At 33.1% G+C, this 26,326-nt stretch overlaps 1 protein-coding gene across 6 annotated transcripts in view; it reads right to left on the bottom strand.

Moving 5' to 3' along the window:
* Positions 1 to 26,326, bottom strand: part of DPYD (dihydropyrimidine dehydrogenase) — an 831,034-nt gene that overhangs the window by 613,271 nt on the left and 191,437 nt on the right. For all 6 annotated transcript variants that reach the window (XM_082686466.1, XM_082686464.1, XM_082686465.1 and 3 more), the window contains one exon: positions 4,442 to 4,603. In XM_082686466.1, the coding sequence (XP_082542592.1) occupies positions 4,442 to 4,603 (162 nt within the window). The remainder of the gene's footprint in view (positions 1 to 4,441; positions 4,604 to 26,326) is intronic.

Consider the following 26,326-nt stretch of genomic DNA (forward strand, 5'->3'; position numbering starts at 1 on the left):
TGTATGCCAATAAAACAGACAAATTAGGATAAAGTCATAGAAACTTAACAATCTTTTAAGACTGAATCATGAAAAAACAGAAAATCTGAATAGACTAATTACTAGGAAGGAGATTGAGTCAGAAATCAGAAATCAGAAACCTTGGCACAAACAAAATCCAGGACTGGATAGCTTAACTGGTTAATTCTACAAAACATTCAAAGCTTTAATACATATTTTCCCTAATCTCTTCCCAGAAAATTAAAGAGAAGAAAACGCTTGCAAACTCATTTTAGGAGATGGCCATTACCCTGATACCCAAACTAGACAAGGATATACACAAAGAAAACATTACAGGGTGTTTCCATAATGAGCTTAGATGTAAATATCCTTAACAAAATACTGGCAAACTGAATTCAAGTATACATTAAAAGGATCATGCATCATGATCTAGCGGGATTTATTCCAGAAATGCAAGGGTGGTTCAATATCCACAAATCAATCAATGAAATACATCACATTTACAAACTGAAAGATAAAAGTCATATGATTATCTCAATAAATTCAAACAAATTATTTGATAAAACCCTGTATTCATTTATGGCAAAAACTCTCAACAAAGTCAGTATAGAAGGAATGCACCTCAACATAATAAAGATCTTATATGACAAGCCTATAGATAACATCATACTTAATGTTGTAAACCTGAAAGCTTTTTCTCTAAGATCAGGAACAAAGCAAGAATGCTCACTCTCCCCACTTTTATCAAACTTAATATTGGAAATCCTATTCAAAAATAAGGCAATAAAGATAAATAAAAAGCATCCAAACTGGAAAGAAAGAACTACAACTGTTACTATTTGTAGAATATGTGATACTATGTATAAAAAACCCTAAAGATTCCAACAAAAAACTGTTAGAACTAACAAGTGAATTCAATGAAGTTCTAAGATACAAAATTAATATAGAAAAAATCTGTTGTTTATATAAACCAACAACAAATTATCAGAAAAAGAAATGAAGAAAACAATCCTATTCACAATCCCACCAAAAAGAATAAAATACCTAAAATAAATTTAACCAAGGAGATGAAACACCTGTACATTGAAAATAGTCGGGCGCCTGGGTGGCTCAGTGGGTTAAAGCCTCTGCCTTCAGCTCAGGTCATGATCCCAGGGTCCTGGGATTGAGCCCCACATCGGGCTCTCTGCTCTTCAAGGAGCCTGCTTCCTCCTCTCTCTCTCTGTCTGCCTCTCTGCCTACTTGTGATCTCTGTCTGTCAAATAAATAAATAAAATCTTTAAAAAAAAAAAAAAGAAAATAGTAAGACATCAATGAAAGAAATTGAAGACACAAACAAAAAGATATTCCTTGTTCATGAATTGGAAAAATTAATATTGTTAAATATTCTCCATATTATCCAAAGCAATCTAGAGACTCAGTGCAATCTCTATTAAAACTCCAATGGTATTTTTCACAAAACTAGAACAAATAATTCTAAAATTAATACAAAACCACAAAAGACCTCAAATAGCAAAATAATCTTAAGAAATAAGCTGAAAGCCAGAAGTATCACACTCCTTTACTTCAAACTATACTATAAAGCTATAGTAATCAAAACAAAATGGTATTGGTATGAATCCAGACACATATATCAACAATATTCTGTTGACACATATATCAACAGAACATAATACAGAGCCCCAAAATAAACCACATACAAAGTCAATTAATTTATGATAAAGGAGGCAAGAATATACAATGGGGAAGAGACAGTCTCTTCAATAAAACGTGCTGGGAAAACTGGACATCTACACGCAAAAGAATGAAACTGGACCATTTTCTTATGCCCTACACAAAACATAAACTCAACATGGATTAAATGCTTGAATGTAAGACCGAAAACCATAAAACTACTAGTTGGCAGGCTATTTGACATTAATATTCACAATGGTTTTTTTAGATTTGACTCGAAAGACAAAGGAAACAAAAGAAAAAAGAAAAATAAATCTATGGGCAAATGGAACTACACTAGACTAAAAAGCTGCACAGAAAAAAAAATCAATGAAATGAAAAAGCAACCTATTATGTGGGAGAAAAATATTTGTAAATCATATATCCAAAGGGGGACTAATATCAAAATTACATAAAGAACACAACATATAAAGAATATACACTGAGTACTATAACTCAATAACAACAACAAAAACTCAAATAATCCAGTTAAAAAATTAAGCAGAGGATCTGAATAGACCTTTTTCTCCAAAGAAGACATACAGATGGCCAATAAACATGAAAAGATGTTCAGTATCACTAATCAAGAATAAAATGAAAATCAGCCACAATTAGATATTACCTTACACCTGCTAGAATTGCCTTTATCAAAAAGAAAAAAAAAGTATCAGCAAGGAGATATAGAAAAGGTAATTCTTGTGCACTGTTAGTGGAAATATAAATTGGTGCACTATAAAAACATTATGGAGGTTCCTTAAAAAACTAAAAAAAATAAGGCTACCATATGATCAAGCAATTCAACTACTGGGTATTTTTCCAAAGAAAATTAAAATACTAACTCTAAAAGAAATGCACACATATTCATTTCAGCATTATTTATAACAGCCAACATATGGAAGCTACCTATGTATCCATCAACAGGTTAGTGGATAAAGAAACTGTAACATGTATACACAATGGAACACTACTTAGGAATACAAAAGAATGAAATCTTGTTATTTGCTACAAGGATGGACCTTGAGAGTATGGTGCCAACTTAAATAAGTGAGATGAAAAAAGACATATACCAAATGATTTCACTTACACATGGAATTTAAAAAACAGAACAAACATAGTGAAACAAAACCCAGACTTATAGATACAGAGAAGACATTGGTGATTGCCAGAGCAAAGGGGTGCTGAGCAGGGGATAGGTGAAGGGTTCAAGAAGTAAAAACTTCTAGTTATAAAATAAATAAGTCACTGAGATGTGATGTACAGCTTGAGAAATAAAGTCAATAATATTGCTTTAACTTTGTATGGTGACAGGTTGTAACTAGACTTATAACTACCATTTCACAATGTATAGAAATGCTGAATTACTGTTTTACAACTGAAACCATTATAATAGTATTTGTCAATTGTACCTCAATTTAAATCAACAACAAGTGAGAGTTCTCAGAGGAATGGCGTCTGTCATCCAGGACACCAACAAAGTAATAATATTATTTTAAGTCATTTTGTTTTAAAATGCGGTGTTAGTTCATACACATATTGTATGCCCTTTCACTTACTACATCTGTGCAAACTTGCCCTGCTATAATAAAGAAACAGTGAGTCCCTAAAAAAAGATACAGAAGAGTTCAAGTTAGTCTCCATCAACTAAGGATTTTCCCAGGGTATAAAGCTCATACCTTGCAATGTTCAGGTAAGCCTAATGCAACTATGAATTTGGTAAGAAAACAAATTAATTCCTATAATTGATTGCAACAATGTACAACATCAAATTGTTTCTATTTTCTCATTACTAGGAGGCCTTGCTTAGAATTAACTTGTCAGAGAGCAGAGAAGGAATAACCTTGATTTACTACTTACAGCAAAGTGAGACTTAATCTTGAGGGATATTATGGGAAGGGTCTTAAGAGGAAAGAATACATTGTGCTTCAGTTGACAAAATTAGACAGGGAAGTCATTAAGTAAAAACCTAGTGTTGACAGGCGTTTAATTTGGCCTTCTAGCCAACTGGACCACAAGGATTATACAATCTACTGTAACCTTGATATAAGTTGATCATTTAAATGATACACAGAAAATAACTTGGTAGTTCATTCCAAAGAGGGCACACCAGAGAGCAAAGATGTCCTGGAGTATCAGTTACTGACGAAGTTTTCATAAAAGAGAAAGCTATGAATCAAAATGGTGAGATTAAAAGCTTTTGTTTTATTATAATTTGTATCCAAATAACACACATGCTCCTAATCTAAAAGTTTATAAAATGTAATTTTAAAGAATATTATTCAGTTAGAGGTTTTGAAAATTCTCTAACGTCTATTAATAAAAAAAAAACCCACAAAATAATGTTGACATATTATTTCAAGCTGTAAAAGTTAAAAGAGAATTTCAGGAAAAAGAATCAGGCATGATAGCCCTTTTAAAATGGGGTCCTCTTGTCACTCTCCGATGTATAGTTAATGAATACATTTTTCTTTAGACCCTCTAATTTACATAACTTTCACTCAGAATATTTTAATGACTTTCTGGAACTGCAATTAATTTGACATAGGGTTTTTGAAGTTTAATTTTTATAACCCTTGTTGAATAAAAATATTATTTATGGCATAAAACACATGTTAGCTGTGTATTACATTAAAAATGCTAGATATCAAAAGAGCACTAAGAATTAAAGTCATTCTAAGATTTTTGTGCTTTAGGGGTGGACAAAAAAAGAGCAATATGTACACTTACATACCTCAGTAGCAAACTGCTGCAATCCACCAATATTAATTGGTCCCTCTTCAGTGGCATACAAATTGCATCCACCTACACAAAGATCAGAAGTTGGACATACCATTCCACAGGTCAGACCAAGTGGGTTGTCAGAAAAAATCATCTTAGCAGCTCCATAATAGTTCTACAAAAATAAAATAAAATAAAATTTTATTATGTAACAATGCACCTTAAACATTCAAAATATGATCCAATTTTCTATCAGGTAACAGACTGAGTTCTCTATTAAGTAATCTATTAGGTGATAGATTAAGTTGAAGATTAAGTCATGTATAAAATATAGAGGTTTCAATAATCTTTACCATCAGAAAACATCAAATAATAACTAGCAGAGAACCTGACATGCAGGAATATTCAATATATGGTATATTAATAAATAAACAATCAATTTTGGAAAATCAAAATTTAAAGTATAAATGTTCTGTAAATAGCTTTCTTTCACAAAGCATCTAACTATACCCTGACAAGAATTATTCATTTTTAACTAGGTAAGTTAGGTAGACTGAACAAATTTAAATCTTAAAATGTTAAAAAAAAAAAAACGGTTAAACTCAAGTTATCTTTCATTTAACTAAATTAAAAGCATCTAGGATCCTCTTTCCCTTTTTCTCATCTGGCTTGTCCAGAGAGACTAAATATGACACTTCGTGTTGATTATCTAATTCTTCAATCACATACTATTAAGCAAATAAGCAGATGAAACTAACCACTACTCTTGGATGAGACCTTGTCAAGCTCATCTCTCATTACTTCCTTTCATACATTTGATTTATATAGAATAACTTAAAATACTACTCATTTTATCAAGAGTTTTTAGAACCAAACCTGTTCAAACATTGTACAATCCTGTCATTATTGACTAAGAATGACTAACTTGAATATTTGGGGAGTATTTTTTTCTCTATTCAAAAGTAAGAAGTGTACTTGACCAGTACTCCTCAAAACTGTCAAGTACATAAAAAATACGGATAATTTTGAGAATATATAAAACTCAAGAAAACCCTAAGGAAATATGACAACTAAATGTCCTATGCTATTCTGGACAGGATCCTAGATAAGGAAAAAAGGTACTAGGTAAAAACTAAGGAAATCTGAAGAAATCACAGACTTTAGTTAGTAATAAAACAGAGATAATGTTTCATTAATTGTAATAAATGTGCTATAGTAATGTCAGATATTAATAGTAGAGAAAATAATGTACAGGTCTATATAGGGATTCTTTGTACTATCTTCACAACTTTTCTGTAAATACAAAACTGCTATAAAAATATGTTTTAAAGAAGAGATGGTAGAATATAGTTAGTGGTATGAAACTAAAGTATTAATTTCTCCTTTAGTTTTTGTTTACAATACTTTTGAAGATCTTTGACAACACATACATTGCTTCCATGACTAACTTTGATCATAAATACAAATTCCTAGACATTATAGAATACTGATGATAATAAACAACAGAAATAACCTTAACTATTTCTCGACTTGTTGATACATTATCAGAAGTTTGCTAGGCTTTTATTTAATCTTTATCGTCAATCATCTTATATAAAATGTCCAGCACCCAATCAAAAACTTCTAAGCATAAGATGAGACAGATTAAATGCCTGATAGTGAGTGAAAAAAATGAATCAATAAAGCAGACCCATAGGTCTGATACAGAAATTGGAGATAGCAGAAAAAGATTTAAAAAAACTTCATGAAGATTTAGAAAAAAATAGACAAAATAGATGAACCAATTCAATATATAACCATAATACTGTGATCTATTTAAAAATAATCAAACTGTTATTCCATAACTGAATAAAACATTTAAAAATAGATCTTAATGCATGGTTTTTATATAGTATTCATGTATAGTATTATTTTATATAGTATTCATGGTGCTTTAACAGCATTTATCTTATTCAATGGGTCTTCTTAGCAACCAACAGTAATGTCTAACATGTAAGAATGGTTCTTCACTACATATTTCTGAATACATAATAGGAATGTGTTATTAAATTCAACTTATAAATAAGGAAACTGGGGTAGGAAGGATATATAATTTGCCAAAGGATCATAGAGCATATAAAGTGGCAGAGCCAGGATTCAGAGCCATATATATGACCACAAACTCATAAGGACCAAGACATACTCTAATACTAAAGAATACTGTTAAGTACTAAATAGGTTATAAAATCTAGTTACAACATTATTTTTCATATATAATATGTATCTTGATGTAAAACACACACAGCTCTTTTCAGTATAAATTGGACTTCATGTAACTAGCTCATTAATTACACTTTATATCTTAATAGATTTTTTTTTCCCAAGATTTTATTTACTTGTCAGAGAAAGAAAAAGCACAGGCAGGGGGAGCAGCATGCAGAGGGAGAAGGAGAAGCAGGCTCCCTGCTGAGCAGGGAGTCCAATGTGGGACTTGACTTCAGGACCTGAGCAGGAAGCAGATGCTTTATCAACTGAGCCACACAGCCATCCCTATTAGATGAATTTTTTGTATATTTCCGTTAGTTTTTTTTTTTAATTTTTTTTAAGATTTTATTTTATTCATTTGACAGAGATCACAAGTGAGCAGAGAGGCAGGCAGAGAGAAAAGGGGAAGCAGGTTCCCTGCTGAGCAGAGAGCCCAATGCAGGGCTCGATACCAGGACTCTGGGATCATGACCTGAGCCAAAGGCAGAGGCTTTAACCCACTGAGCCACCCAGGCACCCCCTTCCCTTAATTTTAATCTTTCCATCAAGTCAATGAAAAGTTATTATAAGGCAAAGTCTTTTTTATCTTAACTAAAGATTAATCTGGGGTTTTTTTCCTCAAATTTGGTCATATTTATCATTGTCTTTGGGATAGTCTTTGTTAATGTCACTGATAAGGGACAACAGTAAAGCACCATGCTGTCAAAGTACACTTTCCCGAAAGATAAGACAGGATTCCCTTATATAGAGAGAAGGAGCATGTATCCAAGATTTTACTTGACTTATTAATGTATAGGGAATCATAAAATAAGGAATCATTAAGATAGTAAAGGTGATTCAAGGAAGATTTGAGGCTGAAATGGCTTAAATGCTGAATTCTACAAAGTATTTAACAATCAATACCAATTCTTCACAAATACTTCTAAAATATACATATGGAATTTATCTCAGGAATGCAGGGTTGGTTTAATATCCCCTAAATGAATTAATATAATACACTGAATCAATAGAATAAAGGACACAAATTTACACAATAATCTCAAAAAAATGCAGAAAAACATCTGAGAAAATCCAATACCTCTCATGATAAAAACTCACAACAGGCCACAAAGAGCCACTAATTCATTTAAGAGGTTAATAAAGAATGTTTATTTAAAAACCACAGCTGACATCTTATTTTACACTGAAAACTGAATCCTTCCAAACTTAGCATCAGGAAAATATAAGGATGCACATCTATCCAGCACAATACTGGCAGTTTTATCCAAATAATGTGGCAAACAAAAGAAGCAAAAGCTATTCAAATTGCAAAATAAGAAGTAAAACTATTTCTACTTATAGAAGAAGTGATCTTGTATATAAAAAATCCTAAAATCCAGTAAAAAACTATTAGCAAAATAATGCTTAATTTTATGTGTCAACTTGACTGTGCCATGGGATGTCCACATTAAACATTATTTTGGGGTGGGTATAAGAAGGTATTTCCATATTAGATTGGTTTTTAAATTGGTGGACTCACCAAAGTAGACTGCCTTCCCCAATTATCACTCAACTGGGTGGACAACATCCAACCACTGAGGAACTGAATAGCACAAGATAAGGTGACAGGAAGAAAATGTGGAACCTGCCTGGTTGAGTTTGGACATCAGTATATATATACATATAGTTTATATTATATGTTTATATATATTAATCTGTAAAATATATAAATATATATAATATATTAATATTATATACCTATGTTATACATTATATTTTATATATATACAGTTTTTATGAAGAACCCTGACTAATACATTACTAATAATCACTGTAGCCAGCATGCTGAACATGAGATCAATCAATATACAACAATCAACTTTATATCTACACACAATGTATGAAACAATGAACAAAACAAAAATGAAATAAAAAATAATTCTAAGAGGATAAAAATACAAATTATTTAAACTATATTTACCAAAAATGTGTCAAACATAGGTTCTGAAAACAGACCACTGCTGAGTGAAACTAAAGAAAACCTAGATAAATGGAAAGACAGTCCATGATTATGAATTAGAAGGCTTATTATTAGGATAATGTTACTCCCCAAATTTATCTACAGCTTCAGCACAATCCCTATCAAAATCATAGCAGATTTCTTTACAAAAATTGGCATATTGACTCCAAAATTCATATGAAAAACCAAAATACCCAGAACCAGAATAGGCAAAACAGCTGTGAAAAATAAGATCAAAGTTGGAGGAGTCCCATTTCCTGATGTCAGAACTTATTATGAAGCAACAGTAATCAAGATGGTGTGGTACTGGCATAATAACACAGATACAGACCAATAGAACAGAACTGACAGTCTAGATAGAAACCTTATCTTTATGTTCAATTGATTTTCTGACAAGGATTCCAAGACAATTCTATAAAGAAAGAATATTCTTAAGAAATAATGTGATAACTGAATATCCATAAGCAAAAGAATGGAGTTGATCTTTATTTCACAGCACACATAAAGATTAACTAACAATAAATTATAGATATAAATGTTAGAGATAAATCTATAAAACTCTTAGAAGATGATATAGGAATAAATCTTTAAGACCTTGGATTAGGCAATGGTTTTTAGCCATAAAAACAAAAGCACAAGCAATCACACACACACACACACACACACACACACACACACACAAAAGAGATGAACTGGATTTCATAAGAATTAAAAACTTCTGTGCTACAAGGAACACCACCAAGAAAGTTAAAAGGCAACCAACAGAACAGGAAAAAAGTCACATATGGTAAAAAATTTTTTTTAAAGATTTTATTTATTTATTTGACAGACAGAGACCACAAGTAGGCAGAGAGGCTGGCAGAGAGAGAGAGAAGAAGAAGCAGGCTCCCTGTTGAGCAGAGGGCCCAATGCGGGGCTTGATCCCAGGACCCTAGGATCATGACCTGAGCCGAAGGCAGAGGCTTTAACCCACTGATTCACCCAGGTGCCCCTGATAAGAAATTTTCATCTAAAATATATGAAGACTTATAACTCACTAATAAGATAATCAAAAAATGAACAATGGATTGGTATGAACATTTCTCCAAAAATATACAAATGGCCAATATGCATAAGAAGTATGGCTAAACATTATTAGCTATCAGAGAAATGCTAGTCAAAATGAGATACCACTTCTTAACCTATTTGGGTGGCTACAGTGAAAAAGACATAACAATATATACAATGGAATATTATGTAGACGTCAAAAGGAATGAAATCTTCTCATTTGCGATGATGTGGATGGATCCAGGGTGTATTACACTGAGTGAAATAAGTCAGTCAGTAAAAGGCAGATACCATATGATTTCAGTCATATGTGGAATTTAAGAAATAGAACAGATTTTAAAGAAAGAAACAAAACAGATAAAGGGAAAAGAGGAAAAAGAAAGAAAGAGAACAAACCGTAAGAAACTCTTGATTATAGAAAACAAACTGAGGGTTGAAGGAGGGGTAGGGGCCAGAAGAGAGGCTAAATGAGTGATGGGTATTGCGGAGGGTCCATGTGAGATGAGCACTGGATCTTAAATGTAAGATTTTTTATGATTCTTATATGAATCACTAAGATTCTATTCCTGAAACCAATATTATACTGTATATTAACCAACTAGAATTTAAATAAAAGCTTTAAAAAAAAGAAAAATGTGAAGAAAAAAAATTTTTTAATGTTTTAAATAAATAATTTTTATGTAAAAAAAAGACATACAATAAAAAATGTTGACAAGGATGTGGAAAAACTGGAACAATTATATGTTGCTTATGGGATTGAAAAATGGTGTACTTTGAAAAATAGTTTGGCAGTTGCTCACAAGGATAAAAACAGAGTTACCATATGATTCAGCAATTCCACTCTTTAGTATACACCCAAGAAAATTTACAACATATGTCCATGTATAACCTCATACATTAATGTTCAAAGCAGTGTACCCCTAGCAGCTAAAATGTAAAAATACCCTAAATGCCCATCTCTGATGAACTGCTAAAAAAGTGGAATATCCATATAATCAATTATTATTTAGAAATAAAAATAAGTAATGATATGTGCTATAACATAGTTAAACTTTGAAAACATTATGCTAAGTGAAAGAAGCCATTCACAAAAGACCACAGATTTTGTTTTCATTTAATGAAAATATCCAGAACAGGCAAAAGTAAAGAAGCAGAAAGTAGATTGGTAGTTGCCTATGCCTGGGAGTCTGAGAAAAACTGGAAATTGGCTGCTAAGGGGGTTTACAATATGTTTTTGGGAGGATAAGCATATGCTCAATTTGATTGTGGTTATGGTTGCACTTCTGAACATATACTCACCACCAATGAAAAGTACATTTTCCACTGGCCAACTGTATGGAATATGAATTTTATCTCAATAAAGGTGTTATATTTTTAAAAGTACACCTACAGGATGGGAAACTATATGGGGAATTTAATAAAGAAATATTTCAATAACTCTGGATTAAGATTGCTACCCTTGCCTCAGGAGAAAAAGCTGCAGTAATCAAAACAGTATGGTAGTGGCAAAAAAATAAACACAAAGAAGAATGGAACAGGAAAAAAAAAGAAAGAGATAAACCCACAATTACATGGTCAATGAATCTTCAACAAAGGTGGCAAGAACATATGAGAAAAAGACAGGCTCTTCAACAAATGGGGTTAGGAAAACTGGACAGCCATGTGCAAAGGAATGAAACAGGACCATTTTCTTACACGGTACACAAGAATAAGCTCAAAAGGGATTAAGGACCTAAATGTGAGACCTGAAAACCATAAAAATCATAGAAATGAACACAGGAAATAATTTCTCTGACATCAGCCCTAATAAGATCTTTTTAGATATGTCCCCTGAAGCAAGGGAAGAAACAGCAAAAATAAACTAATGGACCTACCTCTAATTTAAAGTTTTTGCACAGCAAAGGAAACAACAAAATAAAAGAAAACCTACTGAATGGAAGAAAATATCTGCAACAGATGTATTCGATAAGGACTTAGTATCCAAAATATACAAAGAAGTTACATGTCCAAGAAGATCTAAAAATTATAAATATTTATGCCCCCAGATGGGAGCACCCAACTATATAAAACAATTAATAACAAACATAAAAGAACTCATTGTTAATAATACAATAACAGTAGAGGACTTTAACACCTCACTTATATCAATGCACAGAGCACCTGAGCAGAAAATCAACCAGGAAACAATGGCTTTGAATGACAAACTAGACCAGATGGATTTAAAAGATCTATTCAGAACATTTTATCCTAAAGCAACAGAACACATATTCTCTTCAAGTGCATATGGAACATTTTCCAAAATAGATCACACAATAGGTCACAAATCAGACCTTACGAAATACAAAGATACCAAGATCATACAACAAATCTTTTCTTTTCTTTTCTTTTCTTTCTTTCTTTCTTTTTGAAAAAGATGTGAGAGGGGAATAAAGGGATTGGGTGAGCAGAGACGGGGAGAGAGAGAGGAAAGGGAAAAAAGAGAATCTTAAGCAGATTCCATGTGCAGCACAGAACCTGATGTGGGGCTCAATTTCATGACACTGAGATCATGACCTAGGCCAAAATCAAAAGTCAAAGGCCTAACTGAATGAGCCACCCAGGGGCACCCCCATGCAAATTTTCTGATCACAACACAAAGAAACATGAAGTCAACTACAAGAAAAAATTTGGAAAGACCACCACATGCTTAAGCGAGGTTAAAAAATATGCTACTGAACAATGAACAGCTTAACCAGAAAATCGAAGAAAAAATTAAAAAAAAAAATACATGGAAATAAGACACAATGGTCCAAAACCTTTGGGATGCAATAATAGCAATTCTAAGAGTTAAGTTAGAGCAATACAAACCTACCTCAAGAAGCAAGAAAAATCTCAATAAACAAATTAACCTTGCGTTCAAAAGAGCTAGTAAAAGGCAACAAATGAAGCTCAAAGCCAGCAGAAGGGAAATATTGAAGTTCAGGGCATAAATAAATGATACAAAAACTAAAAAACAAACAAACAAAAGACAACAACAAAAATAATAGAGAATAGATCAATGAGACCAAGAGCTGGTTTAAAAATAAATAAATAAATAAATAAATAAATAAAATTGATAACCCCCCTAGCCAGATTTATCAAGAAGAGAAAGGTCCTAATTAAATAAAATCTAAAATGAGAGAGGAGAAATGACAACCAACATCACAGAAATACAAACAATTATAAGGAATATTACGAATATCTGTATGTCCAACAAATTGGACATACCTAGAAGAAATGGACAAAACATATAAACTACAAAAACTGAAATAGGATGGAATAGAAAACTTGAACATATCAATAACCAGCAAAGAAACTGATTCAGTAATCAAAAAATCTTCCAACAAACAACAGTCCAGGGCCGGATAGCTTCACAGGGGAGTTCAGCCACGCACTTAAAGAAGAGTTAATACCTATTCTTCTTAAACTATTTCAAAAAATAAAAATGGAACAAAAACTGTCAAATTCATTCTATGAGGCTAGTACTACCCGAATTCCAAAACCAAACAAAGACTCTACTAAAAAAGAGAATTATAGGCCAATAGCCCTAATGGACACATACACAAAAATTCTCAATAAAACAACTAGTAAATCAAATCTGACAGTACATTAAGAGAACCATTCACTGCAATCAAGTGCAATTTATTCCTGGGGTGCAAGGATGTTCAATATTTGCAAATAAATTCACATAATACTATACGTTAATAAAAAAAAAAAGCACAAGAACCATATGTTCTTTTCTATAGATTCAGAAAAAGGATTTGACAAGATAAAACATTCATTCATGATTAAAACCATCAACAAAGTAGAGTTAGAGGGAATATCTCAACATAATAAAGGCCTTATATGAAAAAAAAATCATCCTGGACTGGGAAAAACTGAGAGTTTTTCTCATAGACGGTCAGGAACAAGACAGGTATGTCCACTCCCACCACCATCATTTAACACAGTACTGAATTCCTAGCCTCAGCAATCAAGACAACAAAAAGAAATAAAAGGCATCCAACTTGGCAAGGAAGAAGTCAAACTTTCACAGTTTGTAATGACATGATACTCATAAGGAAAACCCAAAAGACTCCACCAAAAAATTGTTAGAACTGATACAGAATTCAGTAATGTTGCAAGATACAAAAATCAATGTACAGAAATCTGTTGCTTTTCTACACACCAGTAATGAGGCAACACAAAGAGAAACCAAGGAATCAATCCCATTTACAATTGCACCAAAAACCTTAAGATATCTAGAGATAAACCTAACCAAAGAGGTAAAAGATCTGTACTCTGAAAATTAAAAAAACACAATAAAAAAAACTGAAGATGACACAAAAAAATGGAAAAACATTCCATGCTCATGGATTGGAATAATATTGTTAAAATGTCTATACTACCAAAAGTAGTTTACACATTTAATGCAATCCCTATCAAAATACCACCAACATTTTTCACAGAGCAAGGAAAAATAGTCTTAAAATTTGTATGAAATCTTGGAGACATGTTTTGAAAGAAGATGTTGTGGCCAATGTGCGAAAATGAATTTTTGGGACTTCATCAAGATAAAAAGCTTCTCCACAGCAAAGGAAACAGTCAACAAAACAAAGAGGCAACCACAGAATGGGAGAAGATATTTGCAAATGACACTACAGACAAAGGACAGATATCCAAGATCTATAAAGAACTTCTCAAACTCAACACCCAAAAAACAGACAATCAAGTCAAAAAATGGGCAGAAGACATGAATAGATGCTTCTCCAATGAAGACATACAAATTGTTAACAGACACATGAAAGAATGTTCATTATCCTTAGCCATCAGGGAGATTCAAATCAAAACCACATTGAGATACCACCTTATACCAGTTAGAATGGCAACAATTAACAAGACAAGAAACAACAAATGTTGAAGAGGATGCGGAGAAAGGGGAATCCTCTCACACTGTTGGTGGAAATGCAAGTTGGGGCAGCCACTTTGGAAAACAGTGTGGAGGTTCCTCAAGAAATTAAAAAAAGAAAACTACCCTATACCCTTCAATTGCACCACTGGGTATTTACCCAAAGATACAGATGTAGTGAAAAGAAGGACTATATGCACCCCAATGTTCATAGGAGCAATGTCAACAATAGCCAAACTGTGGAAAGAGCCAAGATGCCCTTCAATAGACAAATGGATAAAGAAGATGTGGTCTATAAAACAATGGAATATTACTCAGCCATTAGAAATGATGGATACCCAACTTTTGCATCACCATGGATGGGACTGGCTGAGATTATGCCATGTGAAATAAATCAAGCAGAGAGAGTCAATTATCATATGGTTTCACTTACTTGTGGAACATAAGGAATAGCATGTAGGACATTAGAAGAAGGAAGAGAAAAATGAAGTCGGGGGGAATGGAGGGGGAGACAAACCATGAGAGACTGCAGAATCTGAGAAACAAACTGCGGATTTTAGTTGGGGGAGGAGATGGTTTTGCCTGGTGACAGGTACTAAGGAGGGCATGTATTGCACGGGGCACTGGATGTCATACATAAACAATAAGTCTTGGAACACTACATCAAAAATTACTATATGGTGACTAACATAACATTAAAAAAAAAATTGTATGGGACCACAAAAGAACCTGAAGAGCCAAAGCAATCTTGAAAAAGGAAAGCAAAGCTGCAGTCATCACAATTCTGGACATCAAACTATAACAGAAAGCTGTAGTGATCAAGACAATATGGTACTGGCACAAAAAAAAAAAAAAAAAAAGACACACAGATCAACAGAACAGTATAGAAAACCCCGTAATAAACCCACAGTTACATGGTCAATTAATCTTTGATAAAACAGGAAAGAATATCCAATGGGGGGGGGGGGAAGTCTCTTCAACAAATGGTGTTGGGAAAACTGGGCAGCAACATGCAGAAGAATGAAACTGGACCAGAGGTGCCTGGGTGGCTCAGTTGGTTAAGCATCTGCCTTCAGCTCACATCACAATCCGGGGTTCCAGGATGGACCCCTGTGTGAGGCTCTCTGCTCAGTGGGGAGCCTACTTCTCCCTCTCCCTCTGCTCCTCCCCCTGCTTGCACTTTCTCTTTCTCTCTGTCAAATAAATAAAATCTTTAAAAAAAAAAGAAAGAAAGAGAGAAAGAGAGAAAGAAAGAAAGAAAGAAAGAAAGAAAAGAAAAGAAAGAAACTGGACCACTTTTTACAGCATATACAAAAATAAATTCAAAGCAGAGGAAAGATCTAAAAACGAGACCTGAAACCATTAAAATCTTAGAGGAGTATACAGCAGTAACCTCTTTAACATCAGCCATACCAAGTTCTTACTAGATAGGTCTCATGAGTCAAGGAAAACAAAATAAAAAATAAACTATCAGGACTTTAGCAAAATAAAAGCTTCTGCACAGAAGGAAATAATCAACAAAACTAAAAGGCAACCTACATAATGGGAGAAGATATTTGCAAATGGCATTATCTGATAAAGGGTTAGTATCCAAAATCTGTAAAGAATTTATAGATCTCAACACCCCCCCCCAAAAATGAATAATCCAATTAAAAAATGTGCAAAAGACATGAAGAGAAATTTTTTCCAAATATATCTAGATGGCCAACAGACACATGAAATGATGCTCACCGTCACTCATGTGGCTAGAGAGTATTATGTTAAGTGAACTAAGTCAGTTGGAGAGATACAAATACATATGATTTCACTCACATGTGGAATTTAAGAAACACACTAGCAAAGAAATAAGAGAGAGAGAGAGAGCAGCAAACCAAGAAACAGACTCTTAATTATAAAGAATAAACTGATGTTTACCAGAGGGGAGTTGGTGGGGACATGGGTTAAATTGGTGATGGGGATTAAAGAGTACACTTGTGATGAGCACCAGGTGTTGTATGGAAGTGCTGAATCACTAAATTGTATACCTGAAACTAATATTACATTGTACATTAGTAAACTGGAATTTTAATAAAAACTTTACATTTAAAAAATACATCTTTGTAACAAAACTTACAATGGTGAAATGTGATACCTCCAGCTTTGTTCTTTCTCAAGACTGCTTTGGTTATTTGGGGTCTTTGGGATCCCACACAAATTTTATATTGTTTGTTCTAGTTCTATGAAAAATGCCTTTAGTATTTTAATAGGGATTACATTAAATCTGTATATTGCTTTGGGTAGTAAAGGCATTTTCACACATTTCTTCTTCCAATCCAAGAGCTTATAATGTCTTTCCATTTGTTTGTGTCATCCAGTTTCTTTCACCAATGTTTTATAGCTTTCAGATTATAGGTTTTTCACCCCCTTGATTTGATTAAGTTTATGCCTGTTTAGAGCTTTCTATATATACTATCATGTCATCTGCAAATAGTGAAAGTTTGACTTCTTACCAATGTGATACCTTTATTCCTTTTTCTTGTCTGATTTCTGCGGCTATGACTTCCAGTACTATGTTGAATGAAAGTGGTAAGAGTGGACTCCTTGCCTTGTTCCTGACCTTGAAGGAGAAGTTTTCAGTTTTTCTCCGTTGAGTATGATGCCAGCTGTGGGTTTTTCACACAAGGTCTTTAATATGTTGAGGTATGTTCCCTCTAAATATACTTGTTGAGGGTTTTACCATGAATGGATGTTGTACTCACAATCTAAACTTTTAGTTAATACTGAATAGATAGTCAACCAATGGTTCTTTTTCCTTCAAAATTAAATAATGCTTAAGTGTCACCATGCATTTATTTTAAAAATGCTCATTTAGTATGATAAGAGTAAATAGATACAGCCTTATCTCCTTGGCCTTATTTTCTGTTTTTGAATAATTGAATAACATTCTGTTTTGAATAATATGAATAACATTCATAATGAACAATTACTAACTAAATTACTAGTCGATTCCTTAGGAAACATCATTTGTTCCTGCTTAAGCCCATTGATCCCCTTGCTCAGTACCTGCAACTAAGCATTTAACAGTTGCTAGAGAAAATCTCAAAGTCACTGTCACTATTCTTTCCTCCTCTTACTTGATATCATAGTAACATCTGACATGACTGATTAACAAATATTTAATGACTGACACACTGCCTAAATGACCTAATTATATAATTAGAAGACTTATTGTAACATAAAAACACCATCATGAGGAAAAAAATGTCAACTGTAGATTACTTTTCAGGATATTTGGGGGAGGGGAGTAGCATAGAAATATAATCTAATTAAACAATTAAGGATCTTTCCACAAGAATACTGATTATGTTATGACCCACAAATTGAGTTTCAAAATTGTACCTACAAAGATGACATAAGAAATAAATATATGTTTAAAAAAATTTAAGGGGCGCCTGGGTGGCTCAGTGGGTTAAGCTGCTGCCTTCGGCTCAGGTCATGATCTCAGGGTCCTGGGATCAAGCCCCACATTGGGCTCTCTGCTCAGTGGGGAGCCTGCTTCCCTCCTCTCTCTGCCTGCCTCTCTGCCTACTTGTGATCTCTCTCTGTCAAATAGATAAATAAATTCCTTAAAAAAAAAAAAGCTTTAAAAAAATTAAAAAAAACATTTAGAATTACACTTATGGTTCATGATTTCCTATAGTTGTCAAACTACAAGGTCTGATCTATCACAATATATCACTGACAATAAAACTCTCTAGTTTTATTCAATAATCTCATGATTCCAAGTATAACTCTTACACCAAAATAAAATTGTAGGAGACTATAACTTTTTTTTAAAAAAAAGTACTTCAAAAAATTAGCTAAAATTACTGAATGTTTCTTAAATAAAAGCTCGATGGACCTAAAAAAAAGGAAGGGAAGGGCAAGGGAGGGGAAGAGAAATGAAGGGAAGGAAAGGAAGGGAGGGGAGGAAACCTCCCTGACATCAAGACATTTTGGTATCAGAGTGAAAAGTCACTTCAGAATGAGGTTCAGAATCTGCTTCAAATGGGTGGTAATCAAAGTGTTTCTGAAGTGACAGGACTAAGAGATGAGAAGAAACGGCATCTGAGTTATTCTGGATTGACACGAGTAAAAAATCAAGAAACTTCAGAATATGTCTTGGCATAATGACTTGGCCAACTGGCTAGAGATGTTCACTGATTCACTTAGGAAATGATGACTAGAAGATATATTTTTAATGTGCTTGGAACAAATTATGGAGAAATTTGACTTCCAAACTAAGGGTTTAGTATCTAACTGAAGCTTTTTCATAGAAAGGTGCTAGTATTAAAGGACTAATTGTGAAGATTACTGTATAAATGCTGTGGAAACTCTCAGAAATAGAGTGGAAAAACAGGAAAAGTGAAGAAGACACAATGGTACATTAAAAAAAGGAATACATCAGCATGTATCACAGAATACACAAAAATGGTTTTGAAAATGGTCTGAGCCAACATCAAACAATGATTCAAAAATCACCTTTGCTCTCTACCTCTCACAAATAACTCTGAAGAAATGATAGATTACTGTGTAGGAAGCTGGGTACTCAGAGTCAAAGACATTCAGAAACCTATTAGAAAGGGAACACCTCCTCAACTGTTCTCATCAAGACTGTCAAGATCAATATCAATTTTTTTTCTCTCATAGTAAGTGGAGAGATTTCTTGAGTTCTCCTTCTAAACAAGAGGTTTGACTCCTATTCTGTGAGCTTTTAAACCTTTCTAAAAGCAAAGGCTATAAAATTTAAATTTAGAAGGGTACTTTAAAGACACCCCAGTAGTCTCCTTCTAGAAAATACACAATCACTTCACTTGGTTTCTTCAGGTTATTCAATCATTCACAAGTATTTTAGTCTTCAATTGTGTGAAGAAAAATGTACCAAGTCATGTTAGGAGGCATAAAAATTAAATATCTGATTTTTGTGCATATATTTGTTTTATGAGGACTTTTACTCCTTCTTTAAGCAAAAATCTAAAACACAAATGGTTTGATATATTTGTTTTTTTTTATATCAACACAAAAGAACATGCATTGAATGTTCCCTAGTCCATTAACTTACCCGTATTTTGCAGGTGTTGAATTTTCTATTACTCAATGGGATTTTTAAAAGCTTGTTCGAAGCTACAATATGTGCCATTTCCATGTGGGTTAATTCTAAGACAACTTTAACTTTTATTCTTTGCTTTTTATTTTTAAAGTTGGAACTTGAAATTGCATTAGTGTCATCTCTATACAATTTAATGGTTTTAAAGTCATTATCAAGAAACATGAAAATCTCGCAAGCCAGCTAACATCTCATATGTTATAACGAATTTAACCAATAGTCCAATCATATTCAGGCCTTCATATCACCACAACATTATCAAAACAGCTGGTGGATTTATTTTAAAGTGTTCTTGCTTTTTCCAATGAGAGTTTTCACAGATGGAAGCACCCTTCCAAGATAAACTTCAATCTGCTACATTTAAAAAAATACTTGGGAAAGTTCAATAAGTTTGCAAGTGTGAGAAGGGTGAATTAACACCACTTATACTTCTAGACTGAGCTGTATAATGGTGAGTGTCTAATGGTGAGTGTGCATTAAATTAATGTACATTAATTTAATATAAAATGTCCCTAATAGCACATATAGAAAATAAAGGCATAGGGAACACCATCAAGCTATCACCATCTCTCAGTAAAAAACCCACTGGTCTTCAGACATTTGGCAAAGGAGAGTGGGAACCTATCATTCACAGGACACACAAAAACTCCTGCCCTCACAGTACTCACTCTTCTGGGGACAAATAGATACAGAATATGTTTGCCTGGTTTTACTCAGAAAACCCTCCCTTCAAAACTCAGACACACTAAATTTTAGAAAAGTTTTGCACAATATGATTAGACTTTTAGAACTATGAATGCGTAAGAAGAAAAAATTATTTTTGTAGAAAACAATTTTTTTTTAATATGACCTTGAGATGCTGAACTAGGAAACTTGACACAGACAGCATGCCTAGTACATTATACAGCATAGAACAGATTTAACAAATTTAAGTCAGCATCACATTCCCCCTCGGCTTTTTCTAGCTAAAAATTTTTTTCTTGGGGCACCTGGGTGGCTCAGTGGTTAAGCCTCTGCCTTTGGCTCAGGTCATGATCACAGGGTTCTGGGATAGAGCCCTGCATCTGGCTCTCTCTCTGCCTGCCTCTCTGACTACTTGTGATCTCTGTAAAATAAATAAATAAAATCTTTTTAAAAATTTTTCTTATAATATTAATCCTGAGAGTTTAAGATTTTAAAGTTTATTAAAGAAAATTCGTATTAGGAAGCACAATAAGAAAGAAAGCAAGAAAGAAGCAAAAACTGTATGAAGAAAAATAACTGAATAACCTTATCGCAAATAAGATTTAAAACAACAAATCCACTGACTGCTGCAAAAAGTTGTATGTATAAGACAATTAGTAATAAAGACAAAATTTCATTATTTATGTTATTAGAACTAGACTATAACACTTCTATTTTCTTCTTTTCAAACAAAATAACATCAGGTTATTTTGTGAGAATTTGTTCTTTACTGACAAGAATGTGAGATTTCTTAATTGACAGGGTGCTGCAGTGTCTACCATACTGTATTATTATATTGTAGCTCATAAAACCAGCTGCCAGTCACTATTTGTACAATGGGTACTTACCAGAAAACTCTCCATTCCGAGTACATTAATTTAAACCCATTATTACTTTTAAAAGCAAAACTAGTTTTGATAATAATTTACCTTAATTTTTCACTTTGCCAATTTTTAGAAAAGTAAACCCAAATTTCCTTAAGATGAAGTTTACTGTTGCTGGAGGGGAGGAAGTTGGAAGGATACGATAATCAGGTGAAGGGCATCAAGGGGGGACATTTTACATAAAGAGCATTGGGTGTTATACGCAATTGATGAACCACTAAATTCTATCCCTGAAAATAATAATAGAGTATATGTTAACAAATGAATTTAAATAAAAAATTTTAAGAACTTCAAAAAATTTAAATAAAAAAGTCTTACATTTAAAAAAATTAAATAAAAATATAAAAAATTTCTTAAAAATACTGTTATAAATTTTACCCACCATTTAAATATTGACAGCACTTACAAAATTGTCATGATAGAAAATATGTTGCTTGGGACACTTGGGTGGCTCAGTGGGTTAAAGCCTCTGCCTTCAGCTCAGGTCATGAGTCCTCTCTCTGCTCAGCAGGGGGCCTGCTTCCCCCGCCCCCACCAGTACCTGCCTGCTTCTCTGCCTACTTGTGATCTCTGTCAAATACATAAATAAAATCTTAAAAAAAAAGAAAATATGTTGTTTATATGTATATATAAATACAATATCCTCTATATTTTATGACTTATATTTTCTTTTTTACATATATATTTTACATTTATATTATATATACTTTATAGTTTAATAATGACTCATTACATACATAAATTATTCATATAGATTGTGTAGTGTTATGTGGACAATAGCACACCAGAAAAAAATCAAGAAATTTATTTATTCTATCAAGTAGTTATGGGATCTGGGATAAACTACTTAGCCTTGATGGGTTTCAAATTACCTTTCTAACCAACAAGATAGCTAGATAGATGAAAATGCCATTCATCCAAATTCTGTTACATTTATTTTTACCTGTTAATATTAAAAAATATTCTAGGGGTACCTGGGTGGCTCAGTGGGTTGGAGCCTCTGCCTTTGGCTCCAATCCTGATCCCTGGGTCCTGGGATCTAGCCCTGCTTTGGCTCTCTGCTCAGCAGGGAGCCTGCTTCCCTTCCTCTCCCTCTGCCTGCCTCTCTGCCTACTTGTGATCTCTGTCTGTCAAATAAATAAATAAAATATTTAACAACAACAACAACAAAATATTCTAAACAGTATCCTATGTGTCTATACAGATTTTCCTTTGTCTTGATTATACTGAAGTAAAAAATTATTATTTCAGTTTAATTTTCATATACATACATAAAACTAGATTCTTTTTTTCTAAATAATTTAAGTTCTAAAAAATATTAACAAAGGCATATGTTTAAATATGTCCATACATAACATACAACCACAAACAATGTGGTATTACTTGTTTCTTATAAAATTGGCTTAAGTTGTATAATGAAAATCTTCTATCAGTTAGTTAAACTGACATTATTTTTAGGTTTTATATCATTTAGATTTTGTAATAAATTGACTAACAATGCTTTGAGTTACAGAAGGTTTTCCAGAACTAAATGTTCAACTTTTGAAACAAATATGAAGAAAAGCAGTTATTATTACACATTCTACTAGCTGTGATTAAAAGTAAAAATGTAACCTTTAAAGGCCTGAAGATATATATTACAAAACAGAAACAAGATAGATTTTTGCATAAGCAATAATGATTCAATAGACAATGTAACATCTATTTATCTTTTTCAGAATACATTAAAGAAGATGGGACATTTTGAAAATAATATTCCAGTGTTTTAACACTAGTAAATTTAGTACCCTATCAATTGCCAGATTCAACACTAGAAAGTTATATATTAAAATTAACGACTGAATTTTGGTTTATGCAGTTAATGTTATATCAACTGATAAATGAATGAGGTGAAACGGACATACATTTTCATTTTCATTAATAATTTTAAATTGTTATTTAATTATAGTCTGAACACAGTGTTCAATAGTTATTTTGTAGAGCTTCTTTTTTTATATAAGCAGACAAAAGTTAGGATATTCTGAAAATAAATATAATATCAGGGAAATGGCTTTAGTCTATGATAAAGAATACTACACAGTATAGTATTTAAAACACCTTGGTCCTGTCAAAGATATATAGATTGGTAGGACAAATAGAGCATTTGAAAATATACCTAAATAAATATAGGATTAAATATATGATAAATGTGGCATTTTAGGACAGTGGAAAAATATATTATTTAGCAGATTTGAAATTATTAGTCATTTAGAGAAAAAAAGAGAAAGTCTGGATCTTTCAATCTTTACACCAAAGGGGGAAAAAAAAAAAAGAAAAACCAACTTAGAATATGGTCTGCCACATGCTACTCTGTAACCTCTCTGCTTTATTATATCATGCTACTAGTGACTTTAACTTAATTATGTTTACTTAAAAATATACATACTCATTGTAGAAAAATATACATACTCATTGTAGAAGTACATGCTCATTTTTCTAAGAAAAATGTTAACTTCTCTTCACCCCTCCTTCACTTCAACCAAATGAGGAAACTAAAGTTAAATTATATCCTTCTATGCCATATTTCCTCATATAGAAATCAGATTTTTTATAAAGATAATATGTTATTCATTTTATTTTTATTTTTTTTAAGATTTTATTTATTTATTTGACAGAGAGAGATCACAAGGAGGCAGAGAGGCAGGCAGAGAGAGAGGAAGGGAAGCAGGCTCCCTGCTGAGCAGAGAGCCTGATGTGGGGCTTGATCCCAGGACCCTGAGATCATGACCTGACCCGAAGGCAGCGGCTTAACCCACTGAGCCACCCAGGTGCCCTGTTATTCATTTTAATATGCAACTTACATTTTTCACTTAATACCGATTCCCCTCTAGGTCAATAAATAATAATATATTTTTAAGAATAACCTCACAACATTCCATAATGTAAGTATTAAAATATAATAAGTAATAAAAATATAAGTAATAAGTAATATACAACATATAATAAATAATATAAATAGACTTAGCAGTTTTCATAATGATGGGCACTATAGTTGTTTCAGGTATCTGCCACTTCAAATGATGCTACAACTGCTACAATAAAATATAGTGTACATATACCATTACATGGTAGCATTTTTATTTTTCTAGGAAGAGCACATAATAAAGCACAATTGGCACAATGGTATATATATTTGTAATTTACAAATAAATTTCTACTATGTGACACTTATTGTTTCCTTCCAGCTGAAGAGCATAAGAGGTTATTAAAGTTCTTAACTTCAACAATCTGATGAGAGGAAAGTGGTGTCCGATCCTTTGGTATATATATCTCTGGCTAATACTGAACTAAGACATCTCTAATATGGTAATTAGTCATTAGCATTACCTCTTGTGTAATGTTTATGACCTTAGCCTATGTGTATACTGGATTAGTTATTATTTAAATACCCAGGAACACTTTGATAATAGATAAGTTAATATATGGTTTAAAAAAAAATCATTTCAAGTTGCATTAGCTTTCATTTCAAAATGTGTGCATTATTAAAATTTGTTCTCACATAATTTATACCTTCCAAATTATTTTAAAAGATTTTATTTATTTATTTGAGAGACAGAGATCACAAGAAGGCAGAGAAGCAAGTGGGGTTGGCGGGGGACCAGGCTCCCTGACAAGCAGAGAGCCTGATGTGTCACTGGATCCCAGGACCCTGAGATCATGACCTGAGCCGAAGGCAGAGGCTTAACCCACTGAACCACCCAGGAGCCCCTAATGAGGGGTTATAAAAGCAAATTCAAAATTATACCTGAACGATTTTTCAAAGAACCCATCATTTTCCACTAAATTGAAATGCACTCTTCATTACATATTATGTTCTCTTACTTACTTCGTCCTCTTTACAGACTTTCATCTGCTCCAGAAAACGTGTATTCTTGTACCAACAGTACATGTTGAGTATAGAAGCTTTACAGTGAGTTTAAGATCTGATGTGGCAAATCTTTTTGTCTTATTCTTCAAAAGTTTCTTTCTTCCATACAGCTTCCCAATTACTATTTCAGTATTTGTCAATGCGGGTTTCAATCAATCTAGACTACATATTAAATCTTTAGTAATTATTACACTTTTTTTTTATAATTTTTTATTTTTTATAAACATATATTTTTATCCCCAGGGATACAGGTCTGTGAATCACCAGGTTTACACACTTCACAGCACTCACCAAAGCACATACCCTCCCCAATGTCCATAATCCCACCCCCTTCTCCCAAACCCCCTCCCCCCAGCAACCCTCAGTTTGTTTTGTGAGATTAAGAGTCACTTATGGTTTGTCTCCCTCCCAATCCCATCTTGTTTCATTGATTCTTCTCCTACCCACTTAAGCGCCCATGTTGCATCACCACTTCCTCATATCAGGGAGGTCATATGATAGTTGTCTTTCTCTGCTTGACTTATTACACTAAGCATGATACGCTCTAGTTCCATCCATGTTGTCGCAAATGGCAAGATTTCATTTCTTTTGATGGCTGCATAGTATTCCATTGTGTATATATACCACGTCTTCTTGATCCATTCATCTGTTGATGGGCATCTAGGTTCTTTCCATAGTTTGGCTATTGTGGACATTGCTGCTATAAACATTCGGGTGCATGTGCCCCTTTGGATCACTACATTTGTATCTTTAGGGTAAATACCCAATAGTGCAATTGCTGGGTCATAGGGCAGTTCTATTTTCAACATTTTGAGGAACCTCCATGCTGTTTTCCAGAGTGGCTGCACCAGCTTGCATTCCCACCAACAGTGTAGGAGGGTTCCCCTTTCTCTGCATCCTCGCCAGCATCTGTCATTTCCTGACTTGTTGATTTTAGCCATTCTGACTGGTGTGAGGTGATATCTCATTGTGGTTTTGATTTGTATTTCCCTGATGCCGAGTGATATGGAGCACTTTTTCATGTGTCTGTTGGCCATCTGGATGTCTTCTTTGCAGAAATGTC

Source organism: Mustela nivalis, assembly GCF_964662115.1.
Source record: "Mustela nivalis genome assembly, chromosome: 10".
Classification (NCBI taxonomy): Eukaryota; Metazoa; Chordata; class Mammalia; order Carnivora; family Mustelidae; genus Mustela; species Mustela nivalis.